Source organism: Poeciliopsis prolifica, unplaced genomic scaffold (assembly GCF_027474105.1).
Source record: "Poeciliopsis prolifica strain line A6 unplaced genomic scaffold, Auburn_PproV2 SCAFFOLD075, whole genome shotgun sequence".
NCBI classification, from domain to species: Eukaryota; Metazoa; Chordata; class Actinopteri; order Cyprinodontiformes; family Poeciliidae; genus Poeciliopsis; species Poeciliopsis prolifica.
Genome location: NW_026562450.1, coordinates 1,556,916 through 1,576,315, shown reverse-complemented (window position 1 = coordinate 1,576,315; position 19,400 = coordinate 1,556,916). Strand labels below are relative to the sequence as shown.

The 19,400-nt window shown below is 41.6% G+C and overlaps 1 protein-coding gene across 1 annotated transcript in view; it reads right to left on the bottom strand.

The window, feature by feature from the left end:
• Positions 1 to 477: 477 nt before the first annotated feature.
• The window catches only part of htr2cl1 (5-hydroxytryptamine (serotonin) receptor 2C, G protein-coupled-like 1), a 137,680-nt gene continuing 118,757 nt past the window's right edge, over positions 478 to 19,400 (bottom strand). Inside the window, exons 7-10 of the mRNA XM_055021337.1 lie at positions 10,056 to 10,219; positions 9,810 to 9,957; positions 8,912 to 9,147; positions 478 to 7,100 (exon numbers count right to left, since the gene is read on the bottom strand). Of these exons, the coding sequence (XP_054877312.1) occupies positions 6,531 to 7,100; positions 8,912 to 9,147; positions 9,810 to 9,957; positions 10,056 to 10,219 (1,118 nt within the window). The 3' untranslated portion in view covers positions 478 to 6,530. The remainder of the gene's footprint in view (positions 7,101 to 8,911; positions 9,148 to 9,809; positions 9,958 to 10,055; positions 10,220 to 19,400) is intronic.

Here is a 19,400-nt window from a genome sequence, read left to right as displayed (position 1 = left end):
TGATCCTCTGTGCTTATTGAATTAGTTTTGAAAAAAATGTTTTTTTAAATTTCTTAAAGATTTAAGTATGTTTTATAATAATAAATGCTGTTTTGCTCATCATTCATTGTCGTTTCTTTTATTCGTGGACCAAAAGTTGGAGTTGCTTGATTTTACAGTGAAAATGTTTCACCGTCGTTAGTTTTACAGAATCGATGCTCTAAAGATTTCCAAACTTTTCTGCTTCTGATCTACAAAAAACAGCAAAAGACCAATGGCCCAATTATTGGTTGACAATAAATAAATAACACATGCTAAGCTAGCTAGCTAACCGTCTCCTGCCGTTTGAATGTTGACCTACAACAGCTGTGGACATCAGTAATTAATCAGTACTCTGGGGACAAAAACAAACAGATAACATATTATTTCTTTATTGTCAAAACATTTATTCTTATGCAGTTTTGTTGGAAATATAAAATTCAATGCATACAGAAAAAAAAAAAAAAAGCAGAGGGACACTCAACAAATAACTGAAGCTATCCCTGTACCCTCCAGACCCAGATCAAATTATTACTTCATAACTTTCCAGATATGTCTTCACAGTGATTGCTTTCCTATATCTGGCTTTGATTGAATTTGCAGGGCTGGACACGATCAATACAAACCAGAAAATCAATCTCAGGCAGCAGCAGCAGCAGCTTGGGTCTCAGGTACACACAGGTACACTGGACACATAGTTATTAAACTATGGCTCTCTCACCACCATTTTCCTTCCTCTATTTTAAACTCTAATCATGACATATTATTTTGCAGAGGGGGAAAAAAATGGCACCGGGAGAAAATGTATTAAAGGTTGGGTCAAGGAGATTTGAAACAAGTGTTTCAAATCTCCTTGACCCACAATGATGTGAAAAAGTATTTTACTCTAAATGATAAAGTTTATTTTTACCCCCACTTGTTTACATGTTGATATGATGGAGTATTAGGGCCGTAAAAATAAAAACCAACGGAAAACAAGGAGCCAGGGTTGGCCAGTCCACCAAAGTTACTCCAGGACCCCCTCAGTTTGCACAACAAATGTGAGCGAAATTCAGTCGATAATCCACTAATGTGAAAAAAACACAACACAATTTTGTAATGTTGATGTTTCAATTAAATAAGAAACCCAATCAAAATCACACATGAATAAGTTTGATCACGCAATGTCATTAAAAAACATGCCACACCATCATCCTCCCACCACTTCCTGTCTCCTTCGTCTTTTCCACCAGTAGCAACATCCGGTTGTTGATCACATGGCTTCTCTGAGGCAAAAAAAAGTGTTTATATTGCAATTTTGCAAGATAACGATAAAATTATGATATTACTAAAAAACTATCTCATCCTAGAACAGACATTTGAGTTTTTTTCAAAACTGGTGTGTTTCCGTGAAGAACGTTTACTTTGGTAATTCCAGTTTGCGTAAATTTACGATATACGCAAATTCTGATACAGCTGAAAAACTACCTCATCCCACCGCTAAAGCATTAAATTGAAAAACATGTTTGGCGTTTCTTTTTCTAAATTGGCACGTTTCTTTCAGGCAAACTCATTTTCGTAATTCCAATTTGTTCAACTTTATGGTCAATGGAAACGCGGCTAATGACTCCTTCAAAAGGACGTACATGAACGCAGAGCAATGAAACACAGAGAACTTTACTACAGCCACAGTAAAGTTCAGAGATGAAAACCTACTGCTGACCAAGAACAACACAAAAATCTGACCCACATTTACTAGAAAACACCCCGATGACCTCTGGGTCGTTTGGTGAAAACCTGGTGACTGACGGCACCATTATGAGGAGCGAGTCCTGACAATGGAACAAAGAACTGGTAGAGAAATGACCTTTGACCCAATGTCTGTGTTCACTATTACTTGACTGGAGTTGTTGGTACCAAAGGCCTTACAACCAATTGCTAAAATTAGGGGGCAATTACCGTTACACATACAAACCAGGTTGGTTTAGGTAACCTTTCCTCCCTTAATGACTGAAAAAAATCATCAGCATTTGAATTATCTCTATTAAAAATAGTTCTATAAATTTCTAATGGAGAAAATATTTCTGCCACAAACTTTGGTACAATCATTAGCTCGTTTAACCCTCTCCCAGTGGAGAGACAACTGTTTCAAAGGAAGACTGTTTAGTCTATAGACATCATGATGCGAGAGGAGAATCTTCTGTTTTCAGCCGAGATGTACAAATTAAAATCCAGTCGCCTTTTAGATCGGAGTTCAAACTTACCGGCATAAACTCTGACTCTCTAAAAGTTAGGAGTGAAAAGAGAAATTGAGGTTTTAAAGAACTCTATGTTGTTAATATTCAGGCTCTGAGAAGCTTTGGGGGCTTCAAAGAAACCTATGGACGACTGGGTCAGACTCCCGAGGCGGCTGCAAAAGAAATGTTGGTGAAACTAAATACGTTTCATTAAACAGCCGGCTCCGTTTACGTCGAGAGCATCTTTAGCAGGAGCAAAGTGAGTGTAGAGGAAAAGTTTCAACAGATTCATAAGCTGAGAAACTGTCTGTTCACATTCCTTGATGTGAAATAAGGGTTTTTGTCCTGTTGCAGATGCTGTCCATCTTTTTTTTTTGTTCTGTTAAAACAGTTCTTCTCTTCGGAGCCAGCTGAAGGTCGTTAGTCTATGAAAAGTCTGAATGGAGTTTTAATTTGCCTTTCTTTAGCAGCCCACAGAGCAGTTTAGCAAATTGGACATTGCTTTGCTTTATTATTAAGAAAATTACTGCAAGGCTAATAAAAAGCCTCTATTTCTTCTCTATAATAATAAAAAAAGCCACACACAGTTCTGTTCAGAACTACTTATGGGTCGATTTAATTTAGGACTTTAATGGTTGAAACTGTTCTTTAGCCAAAGTGGACGATGTGGTGAACGAAAAATATCATCTAAGCTACTTTAGAAAACTAAATTTGGGTGTAAAAGTTTGAATTGATTGTTATGTGTTTAAAAATCCACCGAGATTTGAAATTTTGTGCACAGACTTGATTATATTCATAAATTTGATATTTTAAAAATGTTTCATTATCTACTCTAGAGATTGAACAATACTTAAAAGAACTCCAAGAAGGAAAGAACTTCGGCCATTTTTTATTTTGCGAGTGCAGATGAGAGTCTCCGCGGTGTTCATGTTTTTCTGACGTTTTCACGTCTTACCAATGAAGATCTGGAACAGCACCTAATTAGTCGCTCTTAGATTAAAGAATATCATTGGATGGACAGAATCAACCAACACCAACGGTGAACCTAATTGGTTATTGGCTATTTGGCCTCAGACATAAGAGGTGTGACTGCGGGAGACCGACCTTTCAACCCTAAAGTCGTTTTTAGGGTGACTCTCATTTTGATAGAAAAAAAGGAGTAAATTTCCACCAAAAATCTCAGAAATTTTCTAGAAGAGAAAAAAAACCCAACATGCAAATTTCTGAGTTTCAAAAACTGGATATTTTTGGACATTTAAAAATAAAAAAAACTTTTGAAAAGAAGATTTTTCCAAGTTTTCTACACAAAATGTCTCAGCTCAACCTCAATTGTTTTTCCTAGATAGTATTTTTGACTTTTCAAACTCAAACTTCAAAACTTTTCACTCTAGAACAAATCACAGCTTAATCTCAACATTTCTGAACATTTTTTGGGGAGAAATTTACCACTGCTTTGTTTATACCTACAACGGCCTAAAAGTACAATCTGAGAATACTTTTGCTTTGTTCAAACTAAAAAAACAAATACATCTATAAGAAACTATTCTGCCAATGAACTTGAATTGCCCGAGTAAAGCCATAATCACATTCTGTTACTTTCTGCTGCATTGCAGAACAGATTTTCTGCAATGCTCAAACTTTTGACTTTCTCTGGTAAGTCGACTCACGAGAGTTTAAGTTCTTTTTTTAGCTACTTTTTTGATATTTATCGATCTTCCAATCGTTAGAGCTTCTTCACTCTGGCACCTCATTTGTCTGAAACTCAAAGTTGCTGAGTTTGACTCGAAAACTTGGGAAGTTAAAGATTCAAAAGTAATTTTGCAGGCGAAAAGTTACCATGTCTGATCGAGAACTGAAAGAGATGCTAGCGTTGGGTTTGTTTCTGAATGACAGGACTATAAATTTTGCAAGTCGCAGAGTCGGTGGTTGATCAAAGCGTGCCGAGGTTCTCACTCTATTTTTGAAATTCGCAACATATTGGCCCTCTCTGCTCTGACAGTCTGAATTAGACGGTTTGATCACCGGGTTTTCTGTCAAAGCCACAATTCTGCCGGGCATTTCCATTTGAAAAGCCATCATCAGAGGGAAGGTGCAAACCGAGGAGCGCTTTGATCATCTGATTATCTCCTCTTAAATTATTCATTTTCGACCACGGCTGATAAATATGCAAAATGCATCACTGTCTCCGTTTTAATTCATTGGCTTTCAGCGTCCGAAGTCTGCGACGCTTTGGCCCGCAGCATGACGGAACATCCCGCAGCTTAAAGAGTTCAGACTAAAACAAAGGAGACAGAGCTGGAGAATGGCTGAGCTCTGGCTGAAATCCCTGCTTCACATCGACGTAAATAACAGAAGCTTTTTCCATTTGTCCTTAGAGATTACAAAATAGGCTGAATTTATGCTTGGAAGTAATGAGAACCAGATGATGTAAGTACAGTGCCATCCAAAAGTGTTCATACACTTAAACGTTTGTTTTAACATTTTGACTTGTTCGAACTGGAGGGAAAATGTTGTTAGAAAGATTGGAGTCTAAAAGCATGTCAATAAACTGAGTCAGTCTGATTCTATATTGTTCAAAGCTACTTTTCCCTTGAAATACAGTTTGAGAAATCTTTTAATGTCCTGTGGCAACCATTCAGCTGTGCTAAACGCCTGGGTGGAGCTCGACCTGCCTTCGAGATGTTTCTAAACTTCCACCTCGCAAATCACACCTTCTCTGTGACTCCACCAATCAGCTCCTTCAGACTAGCCAGCAGCAGTTAGCAAACACCTGGAGGAACAGAGCATCAGCTGAGCTCATTATATAAGCCACTTCTCAGAGCAACTCCGGTAAAAAGGGTTAATAGAGGAGCCATGTTGTGATGACTTCCTGATGAAAAGAAAGAGCAGAAGGTTCTTAAAGAGACGGAACTCTAATTTCACGGTGTTAAATTACAAAGTAAAATTTCTTTGAAGTTATATTAAACATACATAGTATTTTTTATATCAGCTATTTGTGCTATTTTCCAGGCACTTTATGCCTGGAAAATATATAATACTGCCCCTTTAAAGACACTAAACTTTTTGCTTGTGAAGATTAAAAAAATCTAAAACAGTTCAAGGGGTGTGAATACTTTTGAAAGGCACTGTGTCAGGTTTTAGATTTGAATATTGTCTATATTTTGGTGTTTTTCAGTGACCCAGATCTTAACAGAGATGGAGAGACTTATCAGGTGCAAGTAGATCCATTTCATGGTGTAAGCAGACAGAAAATCTTCTTGCTTATACTACAGATGAACACGAAGTAAAGTTGCGGACCGCCATGCTTTTTTTCTAGAGTACAAAACAAAGGAAGAGATGGCAGCACGGGCATATAAACCTCGACATTTAAGACTAGTGGATAAAAACCATGACTATTTCGGCTGGCTAGTGTAAAAAAATTCATATGCTTTGTTCCTATTAAAGACAATCTGTAAAATAGTTGTGCACTCTATCAAAAACATTTCCCCCCCCTTTAGTTCAAACTTTATTGTTGATTTCAGTAAAAACATTTTGGAAGCCATGAGTCTCCAAAGTGGTTGTATTTTGACGACAGAAGCAGTAAAGCTGAAATGACTTTTTTTTTTTTTCCCCTTTAACTTTTAGCTCTTTTATCTGCTTTGGTCAGCCGAAGATATTTCCATAACCACTAGATGGCACTGCGAGTCCACCGTAGCCTGGATATGATTGTACATTCCTTCATCTCTGTCCTCTCAGGGAAAACTTTCACTGCAGCCTTTATGAAGAGTCTCCTCTGCAGACTCTGTCAGCTGAGCAGTGTGAAAAGGTTCAGCCAGTCAAGCTTGACTGGTTCAGATGTGTATTTGGTTGAGTTTGCTTGGACCGTGTCTTCCACTCTGTGCGAGGGCTCGAAGTCGCCGTTGGACTCCGTGGGGGGCCCTCTTGGCTCTGTAACCCGCATCAGTGGGACTCCAGGAGGGGCCGCTTGACTTCATACCAGGTTAACAGCGAGTCCCACTTCACTTCGTCCCTTGACTCGCTCGATACCTCAATCTCCATGAAATGCAACGCAGGGTTTGCCTGATGAACACGTCAACCGCACAGGTCAAAACCTGAGCTTCATGGTATGAGACTGAACGTTTTGGCGAAGCTGACGGCAAACGTGTTTGGAATGTGGAGGGATACTTTTCTCTTTGACACCTTTCCGCTCTCTGCTTCCTTGACATCCGGAAAGAGCTGGTGCACTTCAGCAGCTCTCCTCGTAATAGTCCCCGGGTGAGGAGGTTGAAGTCGGAACAAAGGGGGCTGAGCATGCAGTCACACGCTGCTCGTGTGTTCGCTGGGGGGAGGGTAGCTGATGAGCGACAGCTCCTGCTCGATCTCCGTTTCTGGCTCGGTTTCCGAAAGCGCGCCGGCGTTGTGGCATTCTGACAGGCTCTGCGACACTAATCCGATCTGTGTCCCGTCGTCCGTCGTGTCCTCCGGGTCCACCGTCAGCCTCCCGTTGTCTCCCCTGCTGCCGTTGCGACAGTTACTGTTGCGGTCCACCCCTGCTTTGTCGTGGCCGCCCATCAACAGAGGGGTGACGGCGTGCGACGGGCACTGCTGGGGCGTGAGGAGGGTTTTGCCGCCTTGTCCCGCCGCATTAGCCCCGGCTTTGTACTGGCACCTGATGTAGTTGGAGAAGGCTCTCCTGTAGGTCTTGTTGAAGAGGGTGTAGACCAGAGGGTTGACCCCAGAAGAGATGTAACCCACCCAGACGAAGACGTTCAGGAGATCGTGGAGCAGCGACTCGTTGCAGGAGTCGCGGCACAGGACAAAGGTGACGTTGGTGATGAAGAACGGACACCACATGACAAGGAAGAGGAAAAAGACAATTCCCAGGACCTGAAGCAGAAGTGAGGGGAGAAGTTAAAACTGAAATTGCACGTGAATAAGCAAGTTCATGCGATGAGTCAGTAAAAAACACCATCATCATCCTCCTATCCCAAGTGGTAGGTTTTTGAGCGGTCTCCGGTCCGCTTGACCCACAAATGCACTCGCAATTAAAGCACCAGACTTCACTTTAATTGAACCGAAACATAGTTTTGTAGGCAGACCCGAGTTCGCCTGCAAATTCACACCACCCAAAACAAACTGGACTTTCTAGATAAACTAACTAGAGTTAAATTAAAACAGACTAAATAGGGTTTAAGAAGCAGCTAAGGACATTCTCATTCCAAAAAGCTTTGAGCTGCACTTGATTGCACTGCAGCTTGTTTCCTCTACCTTCTTGTGAAGAACTTTGTGACCACAGTGGTCATAATGTTATGCTTAGTTGGCTGTAGGTGTATGAGCTTTGTGCCTCTTTGTCATTAAAGAGGAATTTGAATTCAGCCGCCGATCTGCTCGACTCTGGCAGCACTCCAAGCTTTCTGTCGTTGCTCAAAGTGTCTGACAGGACTTGATAGCATGTGACGTGAACTGCACTGAATATTCCAGAAGAAATGTTTCTAAATCCGCTGTTGGGAAAACGTCCGCGTCAGAAAAATTCACCTGTCCTGGTTGTACAGGGTGACACAGATAGTCGGAGACAGAGGCGGCTGCGGCGGACGAAAGGGATTGTGACTGCAGAAACTCAAGGTTTGTTTCAGCTGGAGCTTTTCTTCGGCTTGTCTCACCACAGCAAACATTTCCACATCACTGAAGCCAGAAATCTTACAAGTGGAATGTTTTGAAAAAATTTGATCAGCTTTTTCTTGACATAGAAGCTCAAAGCTGGGGTATGTAACTTTTACAAAGCATTTTTATAAATATGTATAGTTGCCGAAACTGCCAGGAGGAGGGTCTTAATGCTGTCAATCATCCTCATGTGCTAATGGTGGAGAAACAACGTAGCGTTACAGGAAAGAAGCTCCATCTCACATTCTCTTCCAGGATTTACTTCACAGACCTCATGGATTGTTGCAGATAATTGCTCTTTGTAATTTGGTTTTCTTATTTCTTTGAATGTTGATCGTGTTCCTGTTTGTTTATGTATATTTATGTCTTGCCGTATACTATCCAGTCTTTTGCATTTTGTTTATTCTTGCGTGCTGCTTTTTGTGACACTCGGACCAGTGTTGGTATTTTGCCCCCTGGTTTGGTTGCGTCTGTTCAGCTCCTAATCTCCATTACTCATCTTCCATTTGTCCACCTGTTTGCCTTCTATCCCTGTTGCACCGCCCGTCTTCCCTGTGAACAATCTTTAGTATTTAAGCTCCTGTATTTTCTTTCTTTGTTTCTGGATCCTTCGCGTTCCTCTTCGACATCCTGCATTTGCTCCAGTCACTTCCTTATTATTTCACTGAGTTTTTCCATTTTCAGTGATGTTTTTCTTCTCTATTTGGATCATTTAAACTGTAAAAATGGCCCCTGGATATTATTTACAAGTTTGTGGGTACAATACTATGTATATAAAACAATCCAATAATCAGAATAGTCAGGATATAAAGAATAAAGTCAAGGGAGAATATGGCATAATACTAGTATTATAAAAATTAACTAATTTCTGAGAATTGCATGACTTTATTCTCATAACTTTATTCTTGTAACTTTTTTTTTTTCAGCCCGGCCCCAATAATCTGCCATACAAAACAAATAAGGAAAAGAGAGAAAAGTATTAATTCGTGTTTATTGTCTTGATAATCCTCGGTTCTAGCTGCAGCTTCCCTTCTCACCTTGGAGGCCCGCCTCTCGTTCTTTATGGCCTGCATCATCCCTCGTCTCCCATGGCAACCCGAGGCATCGCTCCGGCCCGGCCCGGTGGCCGGAGAGCTGAGCTGTGACGCGGCCTCGGAGCTGGGAATGATGCTGAGGCTGTCTGAGGCGGAGGCGCTGAGCAGGATGCTGGGCTCCGGGCCCTTCAGGCAGCTCAGCGTGTTCCGTCGGCTCTGGAGGGGCGGCGGCTTCAGTTCTGACCCAGGAAGAAAACAGAAAAAATACAAGGATCAATGGGGTTTGAGAGGAAAAAAGGGTAATCTGTGCATTCAATACAGAGATTAATCACGGGAAATAAGAATTCAGTTTCCAAGAAACTAGCTGCATGTCTTACCACTGGTGTGAGAATATAACATTTTCAGTTGCTTTCAGTCAGAGAAAGAGTCTAAGTTTCATTTTACACGTATAAAAGACGTTTTCTTTGGTCCTTCAGTCAAAAGTCAATATTTCATTTGCCTTTTAAGAAAGTACAGCTACTTTAAAGGGGCAGAAGAGCCACGAACCGCTGGTAAAAATGTTAAATACATTTTTACCAGCGGTTCACAGAGCAGCAGCTCGTACTCGAGCTCAGCAGATGGGCAGTTCCACCAGGTGTTTGCTAATTGCTGCTGACTAGCGCGAAGGAGTTGAGTAGCTTCTCTGTGTGGCGGAAGGTTTGAAAATTGGAAACGGCAGCTTGGAGGAGGAGGAGCTTCCTCTTTGAAGGCGGAGCTCGGTCCCCCCTAGTGGTCTGTAACGTAGCTCGATGGTAATACGAAATGTCACCATGTGCCTGGAGAATACATAACGCTGCTCCTTTAAGAGACAAATAACATGCAGTGATCTATGTCCGGACTTCGTGTCGTGGTCGGTGGTTACCTTGCGAGTTTGGAGGGGAAAGTGTGTTGATTTGTGGAAGGTGGAAGGGGCTCGGCGGAGGCTGCAGTGTGATTGCTGGTGCGCTCAGAGGCTGCTGGGAAGAAGACTTTGCTTCATACAGGAAGACCGTGGCCTGCCTCTGCAGCACCTGCAGAGGATCAGACAGGATGATGAGGACATAACAGAGCACAAGAACGTGGATTTGAAGGGCTAGAGGGACGTCACGTCGGCTCCTGAGCGGGTTACCTGTATGGTGAGGCAGTAAGTCACCACCATGATGACCAGCGGGATGAAGAAGGCCACAAAAGAGCCAATCAGCATGAAGCGCTCCTCATTGAGGACGCAGCTGCCATTGACGAAAACCTTGTCCTCGTTGTGGAGGCCGATCACTGGGATGGGCATCGACACACCTGCGGAGAAAGGGAGCAGGAAGTGGATGTTGAAGATTTTATTGCTACAACCTTGTTTCATCTTTAGTGAGACGTTACTTCTTGTCGAAGCAGATTTTAAAGTCAATTTTATTTGGTCTTTTTCCAGATTAATCATGTACAGCCTGCAAACTGGACCACATATTTGCCTTAATATTTTGTTTCCAAGACTGCACATCTTTATACTATACATTTTTTTTCCAGAAAATCTTACCAAGTATTTATGGTTCGATTTCTAGCGTAAATATTTCAACACACTTAAGATAAGACAAAACTAACGTTCATCAAGTTAGTTTTGATTTTAAGTAAATAATTAATTAATGTTGAAGTCATCTGCCAAGACATTTTAATTTATGACATGGTCAGATTATTTCACCTAGAGTCAGTACTTTTTCACCAAACAAGCCCCTACATCTTGCTCAAAAGTTACCTGTAAGTTAGTTTTGTCTCATTTTAAGTGTTCTAAAATATTTAAACTAGAAACTCAATCAAAAACGCTCGGGAAGATTTGTGTGTTTTTGGACAAAAACAAGAAGAAGAACACAAGAACAAATAAATTTTTGGTAAAAGGAGCAGCACCGTGAAAACATCTATTGTTGTAAGTATGATCCTGTGCAGTGAGGCACAAAGGTCATGAATCAAACTCGGCTATTGTGGAGTCTGTGCTGAACCAAGTGATCTGTCCTGACAACAGTGCAATCATACGACGGAGGCTTTCCGACACTGACAAGTAACCAAAGTGTGAAAAATTACAGACAAGTGGAGAGTGCCGAAGAAGTGCGCAAAGATTTGAAAGTCAAATTTTTGGCTGCCTGCTGCTGCCGAAACGCTGCTGCTGGTTCAAAATCAGACGATTTAGCATTCAAAGGCAGATGGAGGGAATGTCAGTCCTAGTCAAAGCTTCAAAAGATAAATACTGTGTCTTTCATGTTGAATGCCTAAGCTGCATTCCCTCAGTGCTGTCTAATGCATGCATACAGTTTTAGAAATGTCCCTGGAGCATTTCAAAGACCGGGGGTCAACTGATCATCCATCCATTGTCTGCACCCGCTTGTCCATGCAGTTGCCAGGGGAATGTTTAACTTTAAAGTCATAATAAGATATCGTTTGAAGAAAAAAAAAAAAGTCAAAGCTTGAAAACGCAATGGATGAGTTCAGGGTCACAGTGAAGATATCAATTAAATGCACCACTGTTATGCACGCACTGCTACAATTTCTTTTTTTTTGTGTGTTCACGTACAGAAAGGATGACGATTTACTGCTTGGGTGTGAACCAGAAAATCAGAAATTGCTCGGAGAAATCCAAAGAACATTTGAGACTGCCGGTGAGGCACAGTGTAAAAGATTCATTCCCAGTTATAGCAAACGCATGATGGTCATCGTCTCTGGGAAGGAAAGCACAACACGCCGCTGCCGAGATTCAATTCAAAAACTTTGACTTAATATCACTATTGTGGCTTTTCTTGTCTTATCACTGAATTAGCAGGGCTAATTTTCTATCTAATAAAATAAAAGACGTGTCTAAAAGTGTAAAATAAATTCATGTTTAAACAAAAATGGCTTCCGCAACACATTAAAGTTAAAAACACCTCTTCGTGTCATAATCACCAAGTACTGACCACAAATAAGGAGGAGAAAACGCAATATCATCTCCTCTAATAACATCTCAGACATATTTGTTGTTCTATCCATTAGGCTGCGAAGTCTCTGTATTTCTGGAAATGAAAGTAAATAACCATAACATACGGCAGAATAACACATCAAGGAGGTAATGAGAGCCGCACCTGTAATAAATCAACATGCTGTTAGCGTTTTTAGAATGTATTAGAGTTTAATGGATGTTCGTGAAGGTGCATTTTTGCTGTCGGGGGACAGCGCTGATAAAAGACTGCAGGAAGAACAAGCCTTTGAAGCCCCAGTGGGCTTTTTGACCTTTGATAATAACACTGACTAATGTGCCTGGTCTGATGTGAAAGGACTTCTTGTGTGGTTGAAAATATCTGGCTGATCTGAGACACAAAAGAACAAAATCTCCTGAGGGTTGAGAGCCACACAGCAGGCCCTGCTGGTCCTGGAGCCGAATCATGCTTCATGTGAGGGCAGGTAAGGGCGAGGTGCGTTGTTTTCTCCGGCGTTGTTCCTGACCCGGCTGGCACAAGCATGCAATTCGAATTTACAAGCATCCTACATTCAATACTACACGACTGTCTGTCTACAGGCTGTGCATGCGCAAACCCCTCTGGGGGTTTACAGACACGTTATTGTTTACATCTGGAAATTTTACTCAAGCGCACAATGTTGGAGGACAAATGATCAATATTTTAGCTGCTATCAATACCCGGTTCTGTGGTAACACAACTCTGCTAACAAAATAAAACCTAGACATGACGGCGAGGGCGCTGTACAGGGGGGAAAAGTTGGGAACAAAGTTTTTATTTTTTTGTTCATAGAAATAGAGAAAAACTGGGGTCCTGCCAATTGCGAAATTAATCATATTTGTGTTTTTAAAATTGTTTTTAGCAGTAAAAATTTAATGTTTATTCATTTCCTCTGCCCTCCTCCAGAGCTATCTAGAAACAACCAATCAGAGGCAGAAGGCGGGTTTTAGCGCTGTAAATCACAATCTCAAGTGGCTGCTCATCCTTCCTCCCCCTCATTCTGTGCTGCGCTGCAGCTAGCACAGCTTGTTGTGAATGCTCAGTCTAGCTAGAATAGCTAGCAATAACGGCAGATAAATGATTTCCCTGTAATGGTCTGTTGTTTCTCCACCATTAGCACAATTAGCAGAACTTGTACTCTTTTATCTCGCTCTATGTTGGCCACACTACACACAGATTGACAACACAACTAACTGTCTACCGCTGTTAGCTAATCTTCCACAGTGGTGACAGTGGCAGATTGCCTGACTAAAATACCTGCCCTACTGATGACCTGTCAGAGTTTAGGTGTAGGTTGACTTTCTTTTTTCTTTCGCTGGACCGAAACCAAATTCCACAGCACATCTACATATGTTAAGGTTATCAAAGTCAAGCTAGCATAACTGACCTACTTCTGTCTCCCTGGCTAAATTTACAAAGTTAAAACTTTTCCCTGACTGTTGACAATTATTAGCAAAGCACTGCATCCCTTTTTCTTTTATATATCACGCTTATGTTTAACGTCACGTTGACCGCTTGACAGCTGAAACCATTCTAAAAGCAACAACTAGCTTTTTGTTTTTGGCCCTCCAGCATGGAGCAGGGATCTTACGTGCGCGACGTCACGGTACAGCATGTCTATACATCTGACTCATGGCCCGTTTAAAGGATGCATTCACTAACTCAGGGAGTATGTAAAACAACGGGTCAGGAGACAGTGCTTTAAAATGCTGTTTCAACTCATTCCAGGTTCACCTCAGTTCCCGACACACCATTAAAAATCTTGCTCTGTAACTCATTAAATTACAAGAAGATCACATAAAATCGCAAGCATCTGGATGGCCTTGGGTCCTGAGTGAATTGATATTGTAATTTGGGCGAAGCAGCTCCTCATGACAGAAAAGTGCCTAATGGGCTTCTTCTGGCTATTTCATAAGGCACTTTGCAATGTAACTTCTGACAGTCACATATTAAACTTCTTGCTGAGCCGTTTAATTTGTTCCTAAGAGCCAGCAGATTCCACTCCTTCAGGTCACGGCAGATTTCTGGCCAGGCTGCAGCGACTCTCTGTAAATCCACAGAATACACAACAGACACAATAAATAGAAAGCTGACGCGCTCGCTTTGCGGCTTCTCGTGACATGACCGTAGCAGGCTGCTGGAGTTAGATTACTGAAGCAAGAGATCGAGATCTGCAGCATCAGCAGGCCGCAGGCGGCAAAAGAAAAACTCCAGGACGGAGAGCAGCAAACAGCCATGAAATGTCTGGTGAGATCTCAACTGTTTTTGAAGAACTCATGAAAAGGGTTTTTTTTGTGTTTTTTTCCCCCTGTAAATGCTGAGAGGAGACTAAAATTGTCAGTAACAAATTTAACTCTAGCTCATTTGCTTGCAAAGTGTGATTTGTTTGTGCGCTGCGTTTGAATGAACAACAAAATGACGCAAGTTGAGGTTTTGAAAATAGGTTTGGCCAATGGAAAAATTTCTCATTTTTAGATGAAAAAACGTTTTGACGCCGGGATGAGCTAGTTGTACCACGGTTAGTTCATTTCGCACAACTCCGACGTTTAAAGTGGCGACATGAACGAAAGTTTTTATCACGATATTCTCCTGATTGATACCTTACAAATATTACAGAAATAACTTCCTTCAATCAAAGCTTTACATCGTAACAACCTGAAACGCTCAAGGCGCACACGCTCCTGAGATCTACTGTAGAAACCGATCAAACTTGAACAACCTCCAAGTAAAACAGCAGGTGTCACTGCACAGGTGAGAACGGCTGCAGAGATCTCCTGCTGCATGTTTCATCGATAGTCTTTCTGCATCGATTGCTGGGAGACCTCTCCGACCTCAATCATAGCAGAAGGCAGAAGTGAGGAACCTTTACTGGGGGTCAACGAAATGGCTAGAGGAAGACGCGGCGCGTCTTATCTCACAAAGGCGGTGGGCCGTGAACGACTGCAAGAGGAAGAAAGGAGGAGACCAGCAGATTATTCAGCTGCATCTTGCTGTGAAGCAAATAATAATTGGTTAGAAAATATACGTTGTTTTGGTTGACCCTGAGATCAATTCAAAACTGGAGAGTAAACTTTTATCTGCACTGTTAAAATATGTTTGTTGAAGTATGTGGAAAAATATACACGTTATTTTGCTTGATGTAATTGAACATGAAAATTATTACATTATGTTTATAGTTATTGTTCTACACAAAGCACCATTAGTATCTGATATGTTGCTATGTTGCATCCAGCTCTCTAGAGACTTGGCTGCTTTTTTTGTTTTTAGCAGTAACCTAATTTATCCAAAAATGAATGAAAAACAGTTTTTGAGACACATGGATTGCAGCTGGAAGCAAAATGTAAATTCCCCACCAAATGTCAGCAAACCTCAGTAAATAATTTGTCTTGAGTGCATTTGTTAAATTCCACAGGATTTTGATTTTGTGATTTAATATCTTGAAATTGGCCCTCTGTCTCTTTAAGAAGCTTCTGCTCTTTCTGAAACTCCAGGAAGTCATCGCGACATCGCTCCTCCATTAACCCTTCAACGTTTTCACGTTTCGCTCCTATAATGAGCTCAGCATACATGCAGTTCCACCAGGTGCTAGTCTTAAGGAGCTGAGTGGGGGAGTCCGTCTCTGTGAGGCTCAAACGCTTAGAAAGTGCGCCTCAAAGGCGGAGTTACTTCCACCCAGGCGTTTTGCACAGCTGAATGGTTGCCAAGGAAGATTAAGGAATTTCTCAAAAATACATGACAGAATCAAAGAAACTGTTTTTGGTGAGGAAACGACGTTATGACATGATGTGAAGCTCAAGAAAGTTGATTTTACTTGCACTCTTTGATAAAACCAGCCTTTTATCAGAATTAAAACTCAAGCAGTGGGAAAACAGCAGCAAAAACAAGATATAAGAATCAGAAAGTTGTTACTGTACTTAGCAAAATTGGGTAAACTTTTCATTTTGAGTTGTTCTAAAGAACGTGTTGAGAAAAGAAGCTCCTTTGAGAGACAAGCATCTCAACTCGCAAAAGATTTTGCCTGTGGACTAACACTCAGCATGCCTTAGGGCTTTTCCTTCTTTCTTCCTTTTTCTCTTTCTTTCTTTTTTTAAATTGATCACAAAAGAGGAAACGTTTGTGTAGATCTGTACTGGAGAGGCAGCACCTCACGCCAAACGGACCCAAAGAGAGACACCAAACAGAAGCAAAACAAGGCCAAGAGTAAAAAAAAGACTAAAGGAAAAAAAAAATTTCTGCGGGGATTAAATAGACCAAAGACTGGATGTTTCATTGCTAATCCCACAGTATTGATCGACGTAAGCTCTTCCTCTGATGTCGATCAGCGCTGAGTGTTTGCGCTGCGGAGCCTCTTGAGGGGTTTAACGAAAGGCCAACAGGAAAACATCTGAACGCTAATATGAATGCCCAGAATCACAGAGGAGGACAAAAAAGTCCCGACACAAACAGACAGCCAGCAACGACGCTCTGTATTAAAACAAAGATTTAAGCGAGAGCATCAATCATTTAGATCTACGTGAATTGAAGAAGTGATTTGATATGAACAAATTATCACTAAATTTAGACAAAACCAAGTTCATATTATTCAGGAATTATTTTGGTGGTTTTACGGGATTTTCTTTGGGATCGGGATGTTGGTTCAAAAGCTTCATCCCTCATTAACGAGTTGGTCACCATATCATGGAGGGCAGTTTGGGCTGTATGAATCATCTGCCAGGATAAATCCATTCTCCTGTCTCTTCTCTGGGCCTTTTTCCCTTTGAAAAGAAACTTTCAATGACATCTGATCTGATCGGCACGATGTTGCAGTGGACAGTCTGTTCCAGAGGACCAGTCTGTTCCAGTGGACTAGTTTGTTCCAGAGGACCAGTTTGTTCCAGTGGACTAGTTTGTTCCAGAGGACCAGTCTGTTCCAGTGGACCAGTTTGTTCCAGAGGACCAGTCTGTTCCAGTGGACTGTTCCAGAGGACCAGTCTGTTCCAGTGGACCAGTTTGTTCCAGAGGACCAGTCTGTTCCAGAGGACCAGTCTGTTCCAGAGGACCAGTCTGTTCCAGTGGACCAGTTTGTTCCAGAGGACCAGTCTGTTCCAGAGGACCAGTCTGTTCCAGAGGACCAGTCTGTTGCAGTGGACAGTCTGTTCCAGAGGACCAGTCTGTTCCAGAGGACCAGTCTGTTCCAGAGGACCAGTCTGTTCCAGTGGACCAGTCTGTTCCAGAGGACCAGTCTGTTCCAGAGGACCAGTCTGTTGCAGTGGACAGTCTGTTCCAGAGGACCAGTCTGTTCCAGAGGACCAGTCTGTTCCAGAGGACCAGTCTGTTCCAGTTCCAGTGGTTCCATCTCCTCCTAAGGACCTATATGGTCCAACTCTCATTCCAGTTTTCGTTCCGCCCACGAAGACATCTGTAAGTCTGTGACGTTTTGACTATACAGAATACATATTCAAGACGTCAGTAATGTCATTCTAGTCAGAATGTTAATTAATGTTAAGATATATTAAATAGAAAAACTGTGTAATTGAAGATATCATTTCATTTGGAGATATCTGAAAATACATTTTGACAAGTCAAAATTGCAATTCAAGATATCTCTAAATTAGGTTCGCCTAGACATTATTTGCTTTGAAGTTATCTATTATTTAAATTTCGCCAGTCAAATCCAAAAACACATTTAAGATATCGTGAATCATGGTGTCGTTTGAGATTTTTTTAATTAGAATTATGACTATCAAAACTAAAATCCAGAAATGCTGAACTCACTTCAGGACAAGTCATAATTTAATTGTAGATATCTGAAATCTGTATTTCAGACAGTTAGTAATGCGGTAACTCTGATGTCATTTCAGCTAGTCAGAACGTAAGTAGAGATATCTTAAATTGCTAAAACGTCGAGTTATAAAACAATTTGAGATATCTGGAAAATAAGGCAGTAAAATTTGCCGTTTATGTTAAAACAGTCTGCCATAGTCTTCCCTCTTTTGTTTTACCTACTTTCCTCTCCACACGTTCAAATAAAGACCACAAGAAATGTGCAAATTAGGAACATTAAACAAGTGGATAATTATCATTTTACAGTTACTTGTATCCCAAAAGCATGTTTTAATAATAGATCTTTCATTTAAAGATACAGTTGCTATGTTTATTTCTGTAAATAAACATGAATAGGTTGTTTGAGAAGCCTTAGCTTTAAGTTGGCTAAGTAATGTCTCATAGAGATGCCTTCAAGGTTAGGGGACATAATGATCCATGCAGGCAGCGTGTATGCATGTAAGGGCGCTAAAACGCGGCGGCCGCCTGGGATTTAAAGGGCACCAAACAGCATCAATGGAAGCTCGAGGTCAGCGACAGGGAGGAGAGACAGCTGAGTGAAAAGTTTGAAAAGTCATCCGATCCCCAAACACTTGGAAAAACCACACACACACACACACACACACACACACACACACACACACACACACACACACACACACGCACACACACACGCGCACACACACAATTAGAAAACGGATCTGTTCCCTTGATTATTACACCACAAGAACGGTCGAGAGGAGAGGAGATTGATTGGTTAGCGCTGTGAAAAAGAATAAAAGATCTCCTGAAAAGGTTTACTCCCGATTCCTCCGAGACGGCCTTGCTTCCCTCTCAGGAGGTCGTGTTTGTGCTCGCGAAATGTATCGTTGATGAGCTCATTTAACCGCCGGATCTTGTGTGGCAAACTGAATTATCCGGGCCCACATGCAACACAGTGCCGATCTCGGTCAGCGGCGGCTCGCCGTCTCCTCCTTTGGCAGACGCAGGCGGGTTGATGACTACGTACCCTCTGGCTGACCCAACCTCAACCAAGGCAGAAGGAAAATAGAGAAATGGAAGAAGAGGTACAATTTCTTCTCCCCCACCCCTCCAAACAAAGTGAGCTGTGAGCCGCTTCGTGATGCTCTTTACGTTCATCTAAGTTCACATTCAGGAGCGTGTGCAGTCTTTATAATAGCATACCTTAGTTACAGAACAAAAATATTAAAATTTGATACTAAAGTCCAGCCGCAAAGGTGATCAAATTTACCCTGGAGGAGCTGCAGAGATCCACAGCTCAAGTGGGAGACACATTCCACAGATTTGGTCTTTATCAACCCGGTAAAACCCAGTTCTGTGCTTTTCTTTGGTCAAGAGGGTCTGGACTAAGGATGCACTGATCTGCTTTTTTCCACTTCCAGTACTGATCCCTGGGCGTGATGCAGGATTCCAGTTCGATGAAGCTTACCACTGTGAATAACACAAGGGGAGCAGAGAAATAAACCTTGTGCTCCAACTTTAATTGCTCTATATCTGGAGGCGTGGTGAACGAATGACTTCGTTCACTTCCTCCGCTGACATTGCTAAAACTATGGACAGAAAATCAACAACATTCCTTCTTCTGTTTTGCTGATTGGCCCGTTTAAAACCATTGAGAAATTGAGCTCAATGGGAGAAATCCCAGAGAGAGCACTGAAAAGAGATGAGAATCAAGCAGAATT